General features: G+C 46.0%; 1 protein-coding gene across 1 annotated transcript in view; it reads right to left on the bottom strand.

Annotated features, from left to right (window-relative positions):
- The window catches only part of CRHR1 (corticotropin releasing hormone receptor 1), a 2033077-nt gene that overhangs the window by 181154 nt on the left and 1829966 nt on the right, over positions 1–21957 (bottom strand). Inside the window, exons 8-9 of the mRNA XM_078645030.1 lie at positions 5696–5756; positions 4376–4448 (exon numbers count right to left, since the gene is read on the bottom strand). Coding sequence (XP_078501156.1) covers positions 4376–4448; positions 5696–5756 — 134 coding nt within the window. The remainder of the gene's footprint in view (positions 1–4375; positions 4449–5695; positions 5757–21957) is intronic.

Below are 21957 nucleotides of genomic sequence, written 5' to 3'. Positions count from 1 at the left end.
AGTACACTTAATGAGCAACTGTGTAATATGGTCCAGTGTTGCCATTGATGAGTTCTGCTGTCACCATAACTCAGAGAAAGCAATGCAGCGCCATATTATACGGACTAGAATGTCAGAGGTACGGACGGGTCATTACATTATTTCTTTATTGAAGGGCGCACTGCTTATCAAGCACCAGATAAGGGGTGATATGTAAAGAAACAGAACAACAGGAGCACCGCATTCAGAAGCACTTTGGCTCTTTCAGCTCCTGCCCTTGTTTTTTGCAAATTAAGTAGTGTAACAAGGGCCTTTCTGTTACTCTGATTTGGCAACACCACGCCTGTTACTAGATACAGCCCATGGGTGCAAAATATTGCACAGGGACTCACAGAAAATAATGAATGAATGGATGTTGGAATATCTAGGAAGACTCTTGGGTGGGGTTCTAGTGGAAGCTGAGCCAGTGTGTATGCAGCAAGTCACAGAAAAGGCACACCCAAGTACCTGGGAGCAAATCTGCACCTGCGCAGAGTACCTCGGAGTGAGGCACTCGTAGAGGCCGGCCAGTGGCCATGTGGCAAGGCACAGAATGGGCACACAGAAGTACCTGGGAGCAAGACATGTGGCAAGGCACTGAATGGGTACATAGAAGTACCTGGGAGCAAGCCAGCGCATGCGTAGAGCACCTCAGAGTGAGGCACTCGTGGAGGCCGGACCAGTGGCCATGTGGCAAGGCACAGAATGGGCACACAGAAGTACCTGGGAGCAAGACATGTGGCAAGGCACTGAATAGGTACATAGAAGTACCTGGGAGCAAGCCAGCGCATGCGTAGAGCACCTCAGAGTGAGGCACTCGTGGAGGCCGTACCAGTGTCCATGTGGTAAGGCACAGAATGGGCACACAGAAGTACCTGGGAGCGAGCCTGCGCATGCGTAGAGCACCTAGAAGTGAGGCACTCGTGGAGGCCGGGCCAGTGTGTATGCAGCAAGTCACATAAAAGGCAAGCCGAAGTACCTGGGAGCAAGCCTGCACATGCGAAGAGCACCTTGGAGTAAGGCACTCATAGAGGCCGGCCAGTGGCCATGTGGCAAGGCACAGAATGAGCTCACAGAAGTAGCTGGGAGCAAGCATGCGCATGCGCAGAGAACCTCAGAGTGAGGCACTCGTGGGAGCCGAGCCAGTGGCCATGTGGCAAGGCACTGAACGGCCACACAGAAGTACCTGGGAGCAAGCATGCGCATGCGCAGAGAACCTCAGAGTGAGGCACTCGTGGGAGCCGGGCCAGTGGCCATGTGGCAAGGCACTGAACGGCCACACAGGAGTACCTCTGTTTTTCCATCAGAGAGCTACCCTCACTTGGACCCCCTACAGGGTCTCATGGAGTTTGCTTTCTGGAAGCTGAAAGTAAGCACATTACCTTACCGTTGTCGCAGTCACTACCTTGGTCACAAATAAGTTGTTTTATCCCGCTCTTAAAGTTATAGAACAATACTGCATAGTCACGCAAATCGGCAAGCTAATTCATAAGCCGACACGAACCGCCAAACACTGCTGGTAGGCACAACACAAGGAAATCACTGATTATGTGCCTAAGATGGCCCTCATTTATATGTGTGTCTCTATAAGTTTGTTTTGTTTGACTTTTCTTACAGGTACAAACTTAGAGGAAATCTTCCTCTTACAATTATCGCACCTTAGCGAGTTTGTCACTTAGAAAGGTATATACAATATATATAGCTCCTTTTTAATTCACGTTTTACACCGGAAGAAAGCCAGTTTTTATCACGAGGCCTGGCTGAAACTAGTTGACCACACCGGATGTGGGAGACCATAAGTCTCTCCTCCAACCACGTCCACTAGCCTTGCTTTTAATACTGCCAAGGGCCCTCAAATAAATGATCCTCTCGACACTGGGACCCTTAGGACAGTTTTTATATTCCACTCTTGACACCATCACTGCACACTCACTTAACACTATCCGCTCCCCTGTAAACAGACATCGCAGCACACCCGAGGCACACTTGGGTGGGGTCCGATGATGAAGCATGCCACCAACTAGGTTGGTGGGTGAGGGCCTTCAAAAAAACGAATATGAATTTCTGACGCACACTACATGAGCATTACCAGTATAGCTAGCTCTTTTTGATTACTACACTCGTAGAGGCCGGCCAGTGGCCATGTGGCAAGGCACAGAATGGCCACACGGAAGTACCTGGGAGAGAGCCCGCACATACGCCTTGAGGCCCTCCTTCCTGAACTTATTTATTGACAACTGTTCTTCGGCACCACTGCTAGTGTCACACGCACCACGATGAAGATTCCCAGTACATCAGCAAGAGGTTTTTCAAATAAAAATGGCTATATCTCCAAACGTAATCCATCAAAGCAGCCAGGAGCGGTGGGCCTTCAGAGGTGGCCTTGGGATATACGTAAGAACCTCCATAAATACTGTGAGCACTGAAATGCACACATCACGCAGCACAACGTCACAACGAATGGCGGGAAGAATGCACCACATGGCTTGCAAGACACCGCATCTTGTGTGGCCGTACATGAATGGGGGTGGTGACTGGGCGGTTTATCAGTGAGAACTCTGTGCACTTTTCTAGGAAGGAGCCCACACAGCAGTTCAACCCAAAAAGGAGTTGACTGTAAAAGTTACAAGCTCTTTCCATCAGATTAAATGATGTGGGAACCAGGAAGAATCTTTTACAGCGACGTCCCTCCCCAGGACAGGCAAAAGTATAGCGCGTTCTGGGGTTAAAAATACTTTGATCTCGTCTGAGGTAGAGACAGCAATCTAGACATGCACTTAATATACGCCAGCCAATCCATTTATAACCAATATTCTGACCTGGACCTCACAAGAACTAAAGTGATTGCGGTCTAGGCTGTGCAGAGGCTGCCGTCTGCTTCAGCAGATCTTCAGACGAGCACTGAGCCAAGGCACTCCGATGAACTTCTATTGAGCTGCTTCAGCAATGTTGGAAAAGCTAGGCAGCGCCAGGACAGCCAATGTTAACAGCACACTTTAACAACAAGTTCTAACACGTTATAAATGCTATGAACAAATAAAAACAATATTTTATGAATATGCTGATCACATACCGTGGCATATGTGAATTTCAGTTGCACAATATAACACAAACTGCCATTGTGAGGAAATCACTCTGTGATGCAGCAATCAGAGTGTAATAACACTAGTCAGTAGCTAATGTGCTGGGAAGGAAAATATTTCTTTGGATCTAAGGGGCTGTTTGCAATAGAATCCAACAGGCTGTCGATGGTGGGTTCACCGCCATCGTGAGGCCATTTCCCGCCCGCCAGATTTTGATGGCTGGCAGTGTGCTGGCGGGAGGAAAGCCCAACCCCCACGAGTCTGACAGTAGCAATCATTCCGATTGTCTGTCGGACCGTTCCGCATCACCAGAATGGTGGTCGGATCAGGATGGTCCCTCCCCACCAGCCTTTTAATGACGGTTTCAATGGCGGTTGACCCGCCATGGAAAGACTGGTGGGGATGGACAGTGAGGGCCCATAACGCCCTCCCCCCTTCATCCCTGGCTATTCCTATTGGAGTTGGGTATTACCTGCATATCCCTGTACAAAGTGATTGGCACCACATGGTGCCTGTCACGTAGTACAGGGATATGTAAAACATCCCTTTGTTTCCATTGCGGTGAGTGCTGCAGCCAGCAGCAACCGTGGCAATGGAAAACATGTACAATGCGACCGCCACTATGTCGGGTGTTCCCCATATCCTTTAGGGTGCCCGCCATCCTAATCAGGCCCTAAATTGATCAGTGAGCTGTCATTTGATGACAATTTTGATTTGAATATTGATGAGTGCATTAAAAGACTGAAGTGGAATAGTATTCAACGTACAGTCAATAATTACCTACTAATACATAGAACTAAGGACGGCTGAATAGGGGCTCCTACCTACAATTCAGCCTGTTTCTAACAATTTCCTGGTGGTGTAATTGGCCAAGGATCACACTATGCTACCCAGTGCAGGATCTAGGATTAGAACCCAGGTTGCATAGATCTACACTTGGCTACACAGACCCTCGATAACATCTCAATTAAATGCATCACTTGCATTTGGGCCATTTACATTTCAGTGACTATAGAAACAAATTGAGCCAGCATGCTTCTGGACTGATATATGGGGGTCGAGAAGCACATTAAAATCACAGCTGGTGTCATTAAAGTTAGCACTGGCATTGGAAGCGAGAAAATGACACAATTCTAAGAATTCCCCAAGTCAGTCTGTTAATAATAAATTAAAATACATTTATCCCATTTCTGCTTTAATTGGAAAGATGTTTTTTTCATTTGGAAACAGATGACGTCCAACGTTTAATATTGTAACATGTTTTAAAATCTTACCAGCAGCACCAGGATTACAGGTCCTTGATAAATGAAATCTGTGTAGACCCCAGCTCGCTTCCCAAACCAGCACCTGTTGAGAGAAAATCCCCAAATACAAAAATAAATTAAATAAATCTGGAAGAAGGAAGATTAAGTATATATTAGACTCACGGCTAACCTTATTTAGGAGCTCAGTTCATTGACCTCTCACCCTTTGACAAGTAAGTTAAGCCAGGATAGGCATGTCTATGATCTGGCCTCTACATCTAGCCCATCCATAGGATATCACCCACCCGTGCAAGACATCAGACCTATCAGAATGCTTTTCTAATTGTACATGGGCCATGGCCTACCCCAGCCACAGCTTTAGTTTCAACTTTCCGAGTTTTGGTCTATCAGATGTTTTTGTTTTTTGTTTTATTGTTGTATATTTTTATTGAGAAGTACATGTCAGTATAAAAACAGTACGTCAAAGAAAAGAGAATTCAACAATAAATCAAATTATGGCCACACAATAAATTCTATCAGGTTTTGGTTTCCCTGAGCAAATTCCACCTGACTTTAGGGTTAAACGTCCTGGGACTTTGCTCTACATTAGTTTTGTCTGTTTGATCATCTTCTCTACTTGAATTTTGATGCAATCCTACCTGAAATGTGGGTTATCCTTACCAGTATTTCTGCCTGTGCTTTGACCACATTCCACATGAGATTTTCCTGAACTCTAGCTTGGCATTGGCCTAACCCGACCTCTGGCTTAGATTACCAGATCTGAAATATGGCTTTAAACTAATAGTGCTTTGTTATAACCTTATTTGAGCGTTGCTTTATCCTTAAGTAAGCTATAGCCCAACCACTACAGAGCATTGACCTAATCCTAGTTTTGTTTTCTTTAGAAAATAAACATGTATGTCAGGTTTTAATGAGAAGACCAGGTGAGTGCTTTTAATGATTTTTGTTCTCAAACCCAGAATATGTGCAGATCTGCAACCCACTGTTATGACTTAGCACAGGCAGGTCAGACACTCTGTTAAAACAGATTCTTCTGAAAGTTATCTTCACTACCTCTTGCCCATCAGTGAAGATGTTCTCACCATGTTGCAAATCATTAACTTGGTTTACCAACCAAAGTGGTATGGTCATTCGCAGATCTACTAAGTCACCAGAACTCACAGAACATTCTATAGATGAAGAAAGGCGTAGACACATTTTTAACGGCACATCTTCTAAAGGACAATTTTTTCTCCAGCTCAAATACAAAACTGTCAATATTAAAGTTAAAATCAGGAATTTAAAATAGGGGCATTTTCTTTCAATGGAATTATTCACGATATTACTTACTTTTCATTATCATAATAAAGCTTGCCAATAGCCCAGGCAACTATGATCGGGAATGGTATACCTGTCAAGACAAAAAAGACCCAGTCTTTCAAAATTCACATCAGTTTAATAACACCACCAACAACAATATTATTAATATCTTGTTTTCATATAGTGCTTCTTTTTAAAAATCTGCTGTTTCTTGAAAGTAAGGCGTGTTATTCTTAGCCAATAATCGTATACAGATAACTGTTGTTTACTCTATGGTGGTATGTCTGACAGAAATAATGTGTCCCAAATATGGTTTGCAAAAATATCATGCATTGGGTGTAGATATTCTATTATTAACTCCAATTGGGTTATGCAATAGTTGTGTGAGACAATATTTTGGTTACAGTATGCTGATGCCATTCCACTTTCTGCAGTCACACACTCCCAGACTCATTTCACTCAAACTGCCCCTAAAATGCAGCAGGCAGTGTTAGTAGAAGAATGGGCTCAAATATTTCCGCCCATCCCTTTTTTGCTTGTCTCAATAGCATGAGGTCACAACCAAGTCCAAGTGTGTGGAGCGCTTCACTGTAGAAGCGCCAAAGGACAACTGTCGTTCATGCGTTGGATCTTGGAATGTGACATCCAACATAGGACTAGGAGGGTGGGCTAGAATTTCATGCTCACCAGAGACCATGTAAATAATTTACGTTTAAAAACACTGCATCTAAATGTATTTTACATAGACATCCAAAAGCTCTGGGAAGAATCCACCACCATTGGCTATTGTTTTCCCGATGCAGGAGGAATAAGACTAAAAGGGAATCCTGGAAATTAAAAATGCAACTAAAATTCAGGCTCCTCACCATGTATTCTCAAAACACGAGACAAAGCATAAACAGACATTTAACAATTCACAAGAGAAAACTAAAAGCCTTACACATGATTAATGAAATGTCACAATTACCTACAGTGATAATCTGTGGTGGAACCGAAAATACCAACAGTAATAGATAAATCCAAAGAGATACAGAGAACGTAAACGATTAATATGTGAGTTATGAATGCGCACATATTCAAATAAATTAATAATTATCTGCAGGTTAGACGCCTACCTGCACCTGACTGACAAAAAACCTCAGAGGGACTACCTACCAGTATTAAATTACAACTTAAAATCTTATTTGCAATAACTATTAAAGTGTATAGTGCAGATTTGGCATGGTAAAACAATATCGTTAGTAGAATGTCGTCAGACATAAATATTGTGTTTTAAGTAGTGTTTAAAAAAACATAAAGCTGTACAGGAGCTAATAAAAGAACATCATCAGTCAATGGGGCAATATTGTGTAAACAATATTTAGGTCACAACTTTTTTGTGAGAAAATATTTATATATATTGAGGTATCTCGTACTAGACAGTAATCTGTTTTCGAAAGGCATGAAGATGGCCGTACAATGTTAGTAAGGCGAACACCAAGACTCTTCTGAACATTGTTATCTATTTTTTGTTTAAAAGGGTAAATATATCATAATTGAAAGAAAAATAAGGGAATGGATAACGTAAAACCTAAATTGATTGACTTTATTGTCGGGCACCAACTTTGGTGGAATTCGGGAAGATCCCCACTACCTGTAATTGATTCACAGGCAACACCATCACAAACAGTGAAGATCTTCTCACCATGTTGTAAATCATTAACTTGGTTTGTTAACCAATGGGGTATGGTCATTCGCCATATATACCAAACTGGCAGATCTACTAAGTCACAGCTGTGTCCAGGGAGTGAGTTTCTTGGAGCACATTCACTGAGCTGGCCAAGGGAGATGGGGTCCTCAGGCCTTTGAAGGCTCAGAGAGGGAGATCTAGCAGCCACCCTCCCATAAACCTTTATTTTGACTCTGGGGATGAGGTCCCTGGGGCCTTACAAAACACAGGGAGGGGGGCTGCGCGGCCACCACCCCTTTATCAGCAAATCGGCTTGGGGGACTGGCACCTCCAAGGGCCACCATTGGCTTGGGGAGCAGCGCCATGCACATGCCTCCTGTTAATTAAATATTCCCAGCCCTGGGGACTGGAGTCTCAAAATGGGCTGGGGAGGGGAGTCCTCCTCAGACGGCCCTCTCCAAAGGTATTAGAAAAATAGTGGCTGCTAATATTTGTTTTTTTGCCACAATCTCACAGGAGGCCAGAGGGATCACGGAAAATAATGATGATTTCTGGACCCTCCTAGAGGGCATAGGAGGTAGGGTATCCCTACCCTGTCTCTTATGTATTTTTTTTCATTTTAACTTAAGGACAGGGCACTAAGTCCCCAAGTCCTGTAATGGCTGCCCGAAACATTTTTCTCATGTTGTTTGCAGCCAATCAGAGTGCTCTCTCCTGTGGGAATCTGATTCCCGGGGGTGCAAATTGACCAAAGGGCTTCCTGGGCCAATCAGAATGCTCTGTTTTTTAATTGGCACTCCCACAAGACTCTCACTGTAATCTCTTGGACCAACCCATCCCAATATACAAATATATTTGTACCTCAATGATGGAAAATGGCCCTCTCTGAAAAGCCACTCCATAAATGTTTCCCTTCCTCCTCCTCCATTTCTGACCTTGTTTTTGTTGGCTTTAGGACACTGAACACTTACACCGCTGCTAAACAGTGCTAAAGTGCATGTGCTCTCTCCTCTAACCTTAGTTTGATTGATACATCCACCTGTTTGGCATATTTAATTTACCTATAAGTCCCTAGTAAAGTGCACTACATGTTTAAAGTTCCTGTAAATTAAATGCTAATAAGGGACTGTTGCACTGATTGTGCCATCCAAGCAAGTAGCCTTAAACATGTCACAGGCCTGCCATTGCAGAGCCTGTGAGTGCTGTTTACACTGCCATGTCGACTAGGTATTTAAAACCCCTTGCGAAGCTATAAACTCCCCTTATATTACATACAAGTCACCCCATGGCAATCCTTAAGTAGCACACAGGGAGGGCAAGATGCTGTGTAACTAAAAGATAGGACATGTACTTTTTAGTTTTGCCTGTCGTCGTAGTGAAGAATACCTAAATAAATTTTTCATTACTCTTGTAGGTTAACATTGGGAATACCTTATTACACTTGTAAGCTGTTATTTCTGATTGAGAAGGAGTGGCTCTGTCAAGTGTAATATCAATGGAATGGTAATGATAAATACTCTTTGCTGGCAAATTTTTATTTAACATTACTTTTTTAGAAATGCCACTTTAAGAAAGATGGCATTTCTCTGTTCTTAAAGCTCTGTGTGGTTGCAGTCTGTCTCCAATACATGTCTGGGGTGGGTGTCAGCTGGACTTCATTTCCTCTAGACAGCCACACATAAAGAAAGGGTAGGCATGACTGAGTTCCCAACTGCATCCTGATGGCTCATCCTGGGCAGGATGGGAAGGAGGAACTGACACTTACACCTGAATAGGCAGTGACCCGTCCCCACACAGAGGGTTGATTACCTCAACTTCAAAGTCACAACTGGGTATAAGTACTGGGTCTCCGACCCCACCAAACCAGATACTTCTGGACCTGTAAAGAAACTCTGCTAAGTAGAAGAACTGCTGTGCTGCTACAAGGACTGCCACTCTGATGGACTGCTGCTCTGGAAGAGCTGCTTTTATGTTGTGCTGCCCTGCTACCCTACTGCCCTGCTGCCTGCTACTCTCTGCCTCTAATGAGGAAGAACTGGACTCTTGCTTGAACTCAGAGTGATCTCCAAGAGCATCTTGCCTCCTGTTTTGAGAGTCAGGGATATCAAAGTCTCACCTCCTGCTCCTGGTCCACTGTAAGTGGATCCAGGTGCTTGCTAGAGTGGAACCAACACATCCTCTGCTGCATGAAACAGAATCAATGCATTGCCGCTGCTGTGGAACAGACCCAGCGCATCACACTCAGAACCAGCACATCGACTTCAGAACCATCGCAATGGAACACCAGATCACTGCCACTGCAGTGTGAGTAGATTGATGCATTCCCTAGACTGTGTAGAGAGACCTAGCTCATCGGCTTCAGAAACAATGAATCTCGGCTTTGATGCTTCGTCTTCGGAACCAGTGCATCATTATTACTACATTGAGAAAATTGATGAATCACCTCGACTGCAGGGATCGACAACAAAGCATTGATCAGATGCGCCCTGTTCCCGCTTGTGCGGCCAGGATTGAGGTACTTTGTTCAGCAGGCCTTGCGTGGCTCCTGTTTCTGGCCCGCGCTCCATCCAGTTGGCCTGAGCTCTTGACTTTGCTCCATCCAGTGCAACCATATATGCCCCGCTACATATCGGATTTCTATCGTTTTGGTCTTGTTTTATTTATAAAATCATAATCTATTTTTCTAAACTGGTGTAGAGTATTTATGTTGTGTTTTCACTATGTTACTGTTTCAGTCATGCACAAATACTTTACACATTGCCTCTTAGGATAAGCCTGACTGTTCTGTGCCAAGCTACCAGAGGGTGAGCACAGATTAATTTAAAGTATGTTTATGACTTACCCTGACTAGGATTGTGGTTCCTGCTTGGACAGGGTGCATACCTCTGCCAATCAAAAAATGCAATTTCTAACACTTAATTTTTCACAAAATACTGAATGAATTTACAGCAAATGACAAAAAGCACAATCTATCGACAAATATCTAGCTTCTTGCCAAAGTTGGTGTAATTCCATTCAGCAGTTTTCCAGTAGCGCTGTCTAAAAAGTCTATGGATAATGCCTGGGTATTTTGTATTTTGGGACCCCCCCTTTTTTCTCTGCCTCTGCTTGAGGATCATCTCAAAACTTTCCAAACTAGGCTAAAAATAATACTTTATTGGGAACGTTTCATGGCAAATGGTCAATTGTTGCCATAAGCAAAACAAAAGGAAAAAAAGCATTTTCTATGGAAAGGCTGACCTAACTATAACTACCCTGTGGCAACTGCCATTGAGTAATATATCATTTCACAAATTGTATCTGCAATAAATTGTATTTTCTAAAACTCAGACTACTAGTTCTTCTATGTGGTGGACTCCCACAAGTGCCGGCATTTAGATTAATGCCCCGGAGTCGAGCACCAGCTCAATTTAAGCACTGTATGGGTGAGCCCCATTTACGCATTGGCTTGCTGGGTTGTTCTTTATGCAGGAGACCACCCACTAACATTTTACAGATGTTTACTGTTCTCTATATAGATATGGCTTTGGTAAGGAGTATATAAAATAGTACTAAGAAAGTCATTTTGTGTGTGCCAGCCCATTCCATGTAGACTGCTCTCAGCAAACCGTATTACATTGAGAGGGGAATCCCTACACCAATCATGACTATCTTACATGAGGGCATTCCCTTTCCAATGCAATGACATCTGATGCCAGGCTTCAGCTATGTGTCATTATGTTGGGGAACCATCCTCTAATATGTGATAGTTTCGCGTATTTTTCAGGGGACAGCAAAGGTTTAGAGGATGCAGTGGGTTCCCCTAATCCAGCCAGCCGCTTACAAAAAAGGTGATCCAGCAGGGGAGGACATTTTCTAACACATACCGGGTGAAGCACATCCACCAACATTCAAGAGGACCATGCCATCATGATGTTAACGACAGGATATCTTCAAGCCCGTCTGCGCCCGTCCACGCCAGTTCCGGGCCTAGGGCCAGCCATGCTGCCGGTTCCCATCCTGCGCAGAGGCTGGTGTGGTCTAGATCACAGCTTATGGATCTAAGAACCACAACTTGCACGCCCTCTTTACAGTGTAACCTCTCTTCGACGAACCCTCTCCTTTTTAGATGTAACAGCTGCCCTTTCTCTTTCTCTCCTTATACAAAATGCCCCTATGATCCATTAATCAGTCATCCCATACCTATAAGAACATACTCTATTTACTCATACTCTGAATTGTCACTCCTTGCCATGCCACGCTAGTGACATTTGGCTGCTACTATCTACCATGTCCTGGGACCTACTTTTTCTGACTGAGACATGGATAAAAGACTCCTCTAACCCAGACATTTCCCTCGCCTTGCCCTCGGGCTATCGCCTTACAGGTATTAGCCATGAAGGCTCCAAGACGGGAGGCGGAATCGCGGTTATTTAAAGACTCACCTGACGATCACGTCGAGAAAAATTATGAATATAGGGCCCATAGAGGCACTATATTTTTTTGTCTCGGACACTTTTGCAGCCATCTTTTCAGGGATCCTGGTCTACAGTCCCCCTAATACCCCGCAACCTGCTATTTCTGAACTGTTAGCAGTTACTGCAGATCTGTCTCTTAAACATCCTCACTTCACGGTATTGGGAGATTTTAACCATCACATAGATGTAAGTGACTGCAGTCGTGCCGTCCATCTTCTAGACTCCATGCAAAGTATGAATCTGACACAAGGGGTCAGTGGCCCCACACATGTTGCGGGACACACCCTTGATCTAATCTTCTCCAATTGTACGAAGCTAAAAATTCTCCCCTCCACTCCTCTGACATGGTCTGATCATTTTCTGATTCCGTTCGAGGTATCTATACCCCATTCCCTTAAGAAGGAACCTGCCACTAGAGAACAAGGCAGGAAATGGCACAAGATCACCTGCACTGCCCTTGAGCAAACGTACAACAATAGCCTTGACTCACACCCCGACGATCTCAATGTAGCGGTTCTTACATTTAATAAAGACCTCATGACCGCCATCGAGAAAGTCGCGCCCTTACAGACCTTTACCTCCCGCAGACTAAAACCGTCTGCTCCTTGGTTCACCCAGGAATTAATGGAAAACAGAAGCAGCTGTAAAAAACTGGAGCGCCTATGGAAAGTTACCCCAAACTATGATACCACCTGTACTAAAGCATTCACATCTTTTAAACCACTCGCTAAAGAGTATGCCCTGAATCTATTTCTAAAATGCAAATCAGGCTCACCGCTGGATCCTGCCCCGGCTCTGATCCTAAATGAGATTGCCCCGCTAGTGATCAACCCCCTTTTGGAAATCTGGAACTCCTCCTTATATTCAGGTGTTATCCCCTCTGTATGGAAACACGCGCTGCTAATTCCCATTAAAAAAAAAGCTGGTGTCGACCCAATGTGTCTGAGCAATTATCGACCGATTTCACTCCTACCTAAGCCAAAGTACTCGAGAAGGCGGTACAAGAACAACTGTCCGACTATCTAGAATCAAACTTTCTGCTCCACGACTCTCAGTCAGGATTCAGGCCGAACTTCAGTACCAAAACAGCCCTTCTAGAAGTGTCTGAGTTGATTTGTGAGTGCACGGATAGGGGAGAGGAGGCCATGCTGGTCCTCCTCGACCTATCCGCAGCATTTAACACCATCTCCCATGAAACTCTACTTACACGCTTGCAGGAGGTGGGAGTTGGTGGGACCCCTCTAACATGGGTCAAATCATTTCTCACGGATCGATTCCAACAAGTGATGCTGGGCTCTTTCTTTTCCACCAAGAAACCATTGACATGGGGGGTTCCACAGGGATCTGCCCTGAGCCCTCTCCTGTTCAATGTATACCTGAAGCCTCTGGCAAAAGTGGTAGAATCATGGGGCGTCAGAGTGATCTTTTATGCTGACGACACTCAGCTGGTGTTTTCCTTCAAAGATCACTCTGAAAGCTCTCTGCTAAACTTTCGCCACGTATGGTAAATATTGCCGCCTGGATGTCCTCAAACAATTTAAGTTTTAAGTCTTATTTTTTAATCAGAAATCCCCCATCTCTACTAGCCTCTGGTGGCCGGCTGAATTAGATCCTCCTCCTGTACCTGTCCAAGCTGCCCGCAATCTAGGCTTCCAATTTGACACTTCCCTCTCCTGCAAAGCCCAAATTAACAAAGTCACAGCGTCTTGCTTTGGAAAACTTCGTATGATTAAAAAAATCATCCCTTTTCTTCCATTAGACTCACGCAAGACAGTAGTCCATGCCCTCATCACTTCCCACCTGGACTACGCAAACAGTCTGTATGCTGGAGTCCCGGCTTATCTCATAATTCGACTGCAAACTGTACAGAATTCAGCGGCCAGGTTGATCTGTAATGTCCCCTACCGTCATTCCATCTCCCCTCATCTGATCAAACTCCATTGGCTCCCAGTGAGACTACGTATTCAGTTCAAATCCCTGACCCTTGCTTTTAGAGCTCTTAATGGTCGTGGCCCCACTTATCTGAGACGCAGACTGAAGATCTCACAAGCATCCCGCAATCTCAGATCTAACCATCTTCGCCTAATGATCTGCCCCCGTTTTCGTTTAGCGCGAACGGGAGGAAGGGCCTTCGCAGTGGCCACATCCAGATTGTGGAATCATTTACCATTGGAAATGAGATTCCTGACCTCGGAGCCTCTGTTCCGAAAGAAACTTAAGACATGGCTCTTCTCCCAGATCTAGCCTACCTGGTATCCTCCTAAGCTTCACTGAACCTCACCAGATGTTGTCTTTAGCGCCTGGACACCTCCGTCGGAGGTAGCTGTGCGCTCTACAAACTTCTAAATAATAATAATAATAATGACAGAATTCTACTCCCAAAATCCAATTCCTGTAGCTGACCCCAGATTTCAATCATATGTCGGTCAAAGGCGATAAGTAGCACTGGAGAACGAGCTGTCTAATCGTGCCAGTGCCCCTTCCTGCTCCTTACCCATGGGGGAGTGACCACCGATCAGAAACTAGCTGGCACAGCTGGAAAGGAAAATCCTGTAATGCATTATGGTCACAGCTCGGCCTGGAGGGAACAGCAGATGGGGAGAGGGGGCAGCGCAATCTGTGCTGTGCTTCCATGGTAGATCCTTAGAAATGCATGCAGCTGGTCACTCAGAACAGTACCTCAACTTGTGATCACTTCCGTGGTTTCATCCTCATCTGTGAACTTGTGAGCATGGGGATTACAAAGTTTCTCCTCTCCTCTTTGCTAAGGCATTGCTGCAGTGCCTGAACACACAGCACACTTTGCCGCCTTTTGCTTCACTTTGCAATGGAGGCATGTTTTGTGTACGCTTTTAATCTTTTTTGGCGCTAAGTATAACGCACTTCCTGTTAGCTAAGACACTGGTATTGTTCAGGTACATCCCTTGACTCTGTCACCAGTTGGTCTTTCTGTGTCTTCACCAGGTCTTCCTGCTTTTGCACTGCCCTTTGCCTTTCTCTAGCAAGAGCAACTCACACTAGTTTCTAGCTCTAGCAAGTCTTCCTGATCCTACTCTGATCTCTAGCAAGTCTTCCTGATCCTACTCTGATCTCTTCTCCAGCAGGAGTTCCTACTTTCCCACATGTTTGTCTTCACTAGGTTTTCCTCCTTCTTCACTAGTCTCTGCCGACAGAAGGACTTGTTAATTTTCCACTGGTTTCTGCCCACTTGTGTCCAACTCTAGCATGGCTTCCTAATGCTCCATTTGTCTCCTCCAACTGGAAATCGGTTTCTAAGATGCTCCCAAAGCCAATATCTTACTCGCCCTTTAGTATCTACTAAACGCTTGCCCCACCTTCAACCCCAGGTGACAAGAGATACCAGATCACCGGGAACATTGACCTAGTGCATTTAAAATGGTATAATCCATGTGCCCCATCCTGTGAACTTCTTGTGAACAAAAGCAGATGTTTGTGACCAGTACAAAATACATTAAACAAACTTGGCTTGTCGGGCAATAGAATACCATCCTAGGAGGGATTAACGCTGACTGAAGTCACACGACCTGACTTTTAGGTGTGCAGAATATTCATGGGATCATGACCCTGGAAGCAAAGCCATCTCTCATCACAGCATCTTACCAAGGAAAACCACCAGGGCAAATTCCAATAGCTAGTTTTCCATGGTCTCCATGGTCTCCAGGGGCAACATTTCCCCCAGCAGCAAGCTCTGCAGGGTTTATAACACTATGCTGCTTCCTCATGGATGGGAGGACATACATATAAAGCACTGAACGCAGCCCCACGAGGGCTACTGTATCCCTGCTCACTATCAGGAGTGCTTTGCCTTCTCCTGTCTTTGGAGGCACTACTGTTCACTCACCTCCAGATTCCTGGCGGGTTTCAGAGGTGTGGAGGATGGGTGACCAGCACATGGGCATCCACCCAGCATCTCTGTAGGAAGTTTTCATCAGCACAATGTGACCTGAAGACATTCAGTTCAGGCAAAGGATACTGCAAACATAGTTTTCTTTCATATACTGACTAAAGGGTGCTGTTTATACAGACAATTAGCCTGGCTTTTAAGTACAATTGTCCCTTCAGACTTCTTCTCGCCATTGCAGTCATGCATTCACATATCCACCTTATCACTTATTGCTGCATTCACTCGACCGTTTGGACTAGCACACACACACACCCATACACCCACACACATCAATCAATAGAGGCACCACACACACTCACGCACACACGCCAATCAACAAAGAGGCACCACACACACACAGACACACACATCAATCAACAAAGAGGCACCACACACAAAAACACGCCAATCAACAAAGAGGCACCACACACATGCACACACCAACCAACAAAGAGGCACCAAACACACACACACAAACAAATCAACAGAGGCGCTTTATTTATAAGCCAGACCTACTTGCATTGCCTTTGTTTATTAAATATAAGGTGGCTGTGGATAGAGAATTGGTATATTAAAAAGTAGTTTAAAGTCTATATATGCTTCCTATCTTTTACCGGTATCTTTAGTCTGAATTTACCCAGGCGCAAACTAGTTTGCTTTATTACTCTAGCAAAATTTAAATGCTTACAATGGAAGCAATAACATTGAGCATAATACATTCTGACCATTATTGGCCCTGTAGTAATAAGGGCCGATATTATCTACCATTATTCATTTAAAAAAAAACAAGGTGTTCTTATTGGTTCATTAATCTGCATCTACGGAGAAAACAAATCGCCAACAAATTAACTCCCAGTCCTAAGGTAGCTTTTACCAAGATATAAATAAATTGAGCAAGCAAGTGTGCTCTAGTATTTTCAACTGCAATAGACATAACGTCCCAAATGTGGACATTGTTGGTGTCATGTCTGCCCTAGAGCGGCTTATCATATTTTTATATATATTTATTAAATAAATAAAGTCTTATATTGATCTCGGAATCTTGATTTTATATATTTGTGGCAATAAACAACTAAATTTGAGCCACGTGAAACTAAATATCCAAATGGCTTGATAGACTTGATTCTATTGGGCCCTATTCATGATAGATGCTCACTTCTGATCCCTATCAAACGTCTTAAAACCAGCTTTGACAAGGGTTTAAAGCTAGAGTGGGTCAGGAATGAGTACTGTTGGACCAGGCCCTTTTGGCAGGTTCACCCCGAAATTTTTTGCTTTTTCCTAGCCTGTTTCTGTGACCTGGTGTTGGTGATTTTAGGCATCTGCGCACTTTTTCACTGTGGTACAGTGTAAAGTGCGTGAGCTCTCTGTTTATGTATGGTGAGTGACCTGCCCTCCCATAGGAATGCATGGTGAATATGTGTGACCATGGTAGTTCCTGATGTGTGGGGAGTGCAGGGTCGAGTTTGGTATGTGCAAACTCGTGAGATTGAATGCTGCGTAATGATGTATGTGGCATGAATGTGTCTAGTGTGGAAGTGCCACTTCTAGACATGGGTGTACGTGTGTAGTGAGTCTGCTGGCACGTGATTGGCTGGAGCCTGGCTCCAGGAAGTCTGGATGGGTCTGCCCAGTGGTTAGTGTTGAGATTAGCATGCTGATGTGAGGGGAGGGGTGCACCTGGGTCCTGAATAGGGCTGGGCTTTCCCCACACAATGCTGGCTCCGCCCCCTGTGGTGTGACTGATGACCCTAGCCTGACTAGTGAATGGGAGGGGTGGCCGAGCTCATCAAGGGGGCTCCCAAACCAGCTGCGCCTGGTTTTTCCCCCACCCTGCACCTTTAGACAAAGGGATTTGCTGTATAAAAAGGGGCTGTGTCCCCTTACAAAATGTTCTTGTTTCTGACTTGAATCCTGCCAGGGGCGTGCTGCTGCTTTGGCCCAGGGGAAGGCTTGCCTCCCTGGGCCCTGCCGAGCCCCTGGATACCTGATGGACTTGGAGGCTGGAGTGCTTTCCTTTTTCTTGGGAGCTGCTTGCTCCATCTCTTGGTGCCCAGGACTTTGTGGGTCCCTCATGCCCTCTTCACCTAAGGGGGCTGTGTTCCTGGGACCCCTCTTGTTGTTGGGGTCATTTTCTGGGGCCTTTGGGGCTTGAGAGCGCTATATTTTTTACCTTCCTGGGCAGAGCGCTGTCGTTTTCCCTCTGTGGGAAGCGCTCCTGCCCTTTCTTGGCCCCCGAGTGCGCAGGTGCCACCCTGCGTCTTGATTCGCATTTATTTATTTATATACGGGAGCCCACCCCGTTTATGTGCTTCTTAGCGAGTGCCCACCTCGCTTCTATATTTTGTTTTGGTACCAAGGGTGCCTACCCCTCGTTTCTGCCCTAAAAATCGCCAGAGGAATCACCGTCCTCGGCCCGGAGCTGCGGTCGAAGAACCGAAGGGGCCGCGCTGGGATTGGCTGCCGGAGAAAAGTGTTCCCTAGGCGCCGCACTGTCATTGGCGGGCTGCGGGAGGCTCGTCCTGTGAGCCACGCTCTGATTGGGCCGCTGTTGGGGGCTGGTCCCGTAGAGCCGCGCTCTGAATGGGCAGCGCGCTGAATCTGCCCGGAAGAGAGGGAGACCGGAGAAGAGGATGGCGCCTGCCGCTGTGGGGCTCCCGTGACCGAGGGGGAGCCGCGAGCAGTCTGGTGAGTGGGCTGCCAGGCAGAAGGGGGGGCGCGAGAGCGAGGCACAGCGTAGGAGTCCCGTGCCATAGCGGGACTCCCAAGCGCAGAGGGGACACTTGTTTATTGCAGTTAGGAGCCTAGTTCCTGGTGGTGCATTTAGGGCGGCCCCGGATGGCAGTGGGTCACCCCAACGTTGTCTAGAGCCCACGAGGCTCCCTGGGGGCATTTGTGTTTAAAGCCTCGAGGCTCCCACGACCACGGGGGCATTATTGTCTAAAGAGCCTGTGAGGCTATCCCCGGGGGAAAAGAGTGGCACAGAGGCACAAAGGTCACAAGAAAGGGCAGAAAGGTCACAAAATACGGGGGGAAACGAGTGGCACAGAGGTAGAGAGGTCACAACAAGAAAGGGCAGAAAGGTCACAAAAACATGGGGAAATGAGTGGCACAGAGGCACAAAGGTCACAAGAAAGGGCAGAAAGGTCACAAAAAAGGGGGGAAACCAGTGGCACAGAGGGCATAAAGGTCACAAGAAAGGGCAGAAAGGTCACAAAAAACATGGGGAAACGAGTGGCACAGAGGGCATAAAGGTCACAAGAAAGGGCAGAAAGGTCACAAAAAAAACAGGGGGAAACGAGTGGCACAGAGGCAGAGAGGTCACAAGAAAGGGCAGAAAGGTTACAGAAATGCAGGGGCAGCTAAGCAACAGAAGGCTAAACGGGCAGAGAGACATGGGGGCCGCGAAGGGAGCAGAAGGGAAACCGGGCAGAGAGACATGGGGGCAGCGAGGGGAACAGAGGGAGAGAACGGGCACAGACCACATACAGGCAGTGGGGGAGACAGACAACAGCAGTCATAGACACAACAATGAAAATGCAGTCACTACAACGGGAGCAATGAAAGAAAATGCAGACAATACGATGGAGGATGAGCAAACCTACGGCCTACCACTGGCCACCAGGGATGAGGCGCAGGTGGTAGCCTGCGGGTGGAGGAGGGCCTTGAACTTCCTCAGCAGCGGCAGCTGGGCAGGGAGGCACAGGCGGTACTGTGCGGAGGGGAAGGGGTCTACCTGGAAGTGTGTTTCTGTCCTGAGAGCCAACACGTAATTCCGTGGTAATTCTGTGGCCCCTTAAACTTTCAAATTCTTGAGAAGTTCTTGCAGCGTCACTGCTAGTTGAGGTGCCTATGCCAACCTCTGCATTAGCAGAAAGCAACAAACAATTAGACCCTCCCGGAGGTAGTGTAAACACCTCAATACATGTTTTTTAAAATGTGTTTATTAGGTTTTCTCACATCCAAATGTATATACAGCACTTCCAGTAGAAAGATACACTATACCTTTGTGAAGCTAGGGACCACAGTTATACATAACAGTAATATTTGTATTAGATTCTCCATATTCCAACTGATAAACAGTATCTCTGAATTTATATCCCCCTCATGCTACAATTGACAAGGACAATCTTTTACAGCATTCTTTTCAATACGATACAGGACATACCTTAAACATTAAGCATAACCAAACAAAATGAACATTTGGGTTTATGTGATTATCGAATCTCTTAATTGCCATGTACGAGTGTAGGAGGCCAGACCAAAATTATCTCTTATACAATACGGAAGCTGGCATAGTCATAAAGCGCCAGGGATAAACATCCCAATCAGGAGCCAATTCATGATGTGGTCCACAGTCCCACACTTGGGTCCCCTGTCTCCGACGAGATAACTTACAGTGTCTACAAGGGCATTGGACAGCCTATGGACCTGGCGACTGACCTCCCGCCCCTGAATCTGATGTGTTGGAGGAGGGCACAGCCAGCCATCTGGATTTTCGAAAGCATCCAGAACATCCCTCCATGGAGGCACTACAGGGCGGCTCCTCACCCCGCTCACTTCCTCCCTTTGCAGTGCTTATTCCTCTTCCCTTGCGTATTGCTTAAATGAGATTCCCATCGTGGCACAACCGCGCCTACGCCTGACTTTCACATCATGGCAATCTGCCGTCTGGCTAATACTATCCTGAAACCTATGAAGCGGTTCCCTTCTTTCTTGGTTTTTGGCCTAGAGAAGGACCCCAGTAAACACATCTCTAAGGTACAGGTCATATTGCGGTGAAGAGTCTTGACCAGCTTCGGCATTACCGTTGTCCAAAAATCCCAGCTCTAGGCACAAGACCAAGTCATACGGCAGAAATCTGACTCCTCTGTGGCGCATCTAGTACAACACCTGGCTTCCCCTGATAAGTGGCTGTGAGTTTCCTAGGTGTAAGGTATATTTGATGAAGATAATTGAGTTGGATATACTTGAGGCGCGTGTTATGGGAGACTCTATGTGGGTACTCTAGCAATCTCGCCCAGTCACAATCCAGTATGCCCCAGCCCATCTCCCCTTTCCACTTTGTACGCAAGGCATGCAGTGGTTTCCTGCCCATCCCGTTAAGGGAGTTGTAAAACCACTTCACCAAGTGTCTGCCGTCCCCCATAGATAACTACAGTTGGAATACCGCCCCCATCAACAACGTTGGAGCTGCAGTGCCTCAATTTTAGTACAGGATGTTTCCTGCCTTAAGGCTAGGAGGACAGCTCTGTATTTCAAGAACATATGGACCTAGTGACACGTGACTGCAGACTCCGTGACCCTTATGCTCCATGTCAGCACATTAAACCCTTCATATCATGATACCATAATAAGAATGTGCACCCTGTCTCATCCCGGCCCCCCTTCACTCTCTAGGACAAATCCCAAGCACTAGGATTACAAAACCCAGAGTTCTATTAACAAACAAACAAACAGGTCCTAACTTTCCAACCGCAGAGTAGCCTGCAATGGCTAGCTGCCCAAACATAGGCATGAAAAACTATAAGTGCAATGCACTACCGCTATCTGAGTCCAGGGACAATGGGAATGGGCAAATAAGTCACGCAAGCAGCGTGTGTAGGTCCTCGACTCAGTCCTATTTTGTCTACTTAGGCCACCTGCATCAACAATTATTCTGGAGAGAGCCCCAGCAGCATGAGCGGCACTCCATAGACACACAATTCATGCCATCATGAACCAGAGAAAGCCACCCCACCGCTGGCATCAGGTGGGAGTCTTCTTCTGGTTCCAAACACCAAGGCGGGTCAGCAAAAGACCAGCTGCCTTCATCTCATTCTATTGAGCAGTATCCCCAGTTCTTCCCCATAAAGAGCTGGTGGACACTAACCAGGACAGCGCATTATTGTCCCTCATCATCCATACATTTATCCACCATGAACCTCTCACACCCGCAAGAGTCTGGAATTAGAGCGCTCTTGCGCTGTCTGCGGGGTCATTTGGGGCATGCTCTGTTTACTGGAGGTTGTGGTGTCAGGGGTGGCCCCCAGCATGGGCATCCAAATGTGTGCCATTCTCAGAATCTGTGTGGCCCCTACCAGTTATGCCAGAGACTGCTTGTAATGCGTCTGCCCAGGGCCATCTTTCTGCGCTCTCATCGTTTTTTGTTTAAGCACGTGGTGCGTGGAGTCATGGTGGTTCCTCTGTACTTGGCACCATAGTTAGGCCCCCTCCTTTGCTGGAAGGAGAAATGCTAAGTGAGCATGACGGTTTGGCCGGC

The sequence above is a fragment of the Lissotriton helveticus genome, chromosome 5_1, assembly GCF_964261635.1.
Source record: "Lissotriton helveticus chromosome 5_1, aLisHel1.1, whole genome shotgun sequence".
NCBI lineage: Eukaryota > Metazoa > Chordata > Amphibia > Caudata > Salamandridae > Lissotriton > Lissotriton helveticus.
The sequence above is the reverse complement of the archived record's forward strand: the minus strand, read 5'-3'. Positions and strand labels throughout refer to the sequence as shown.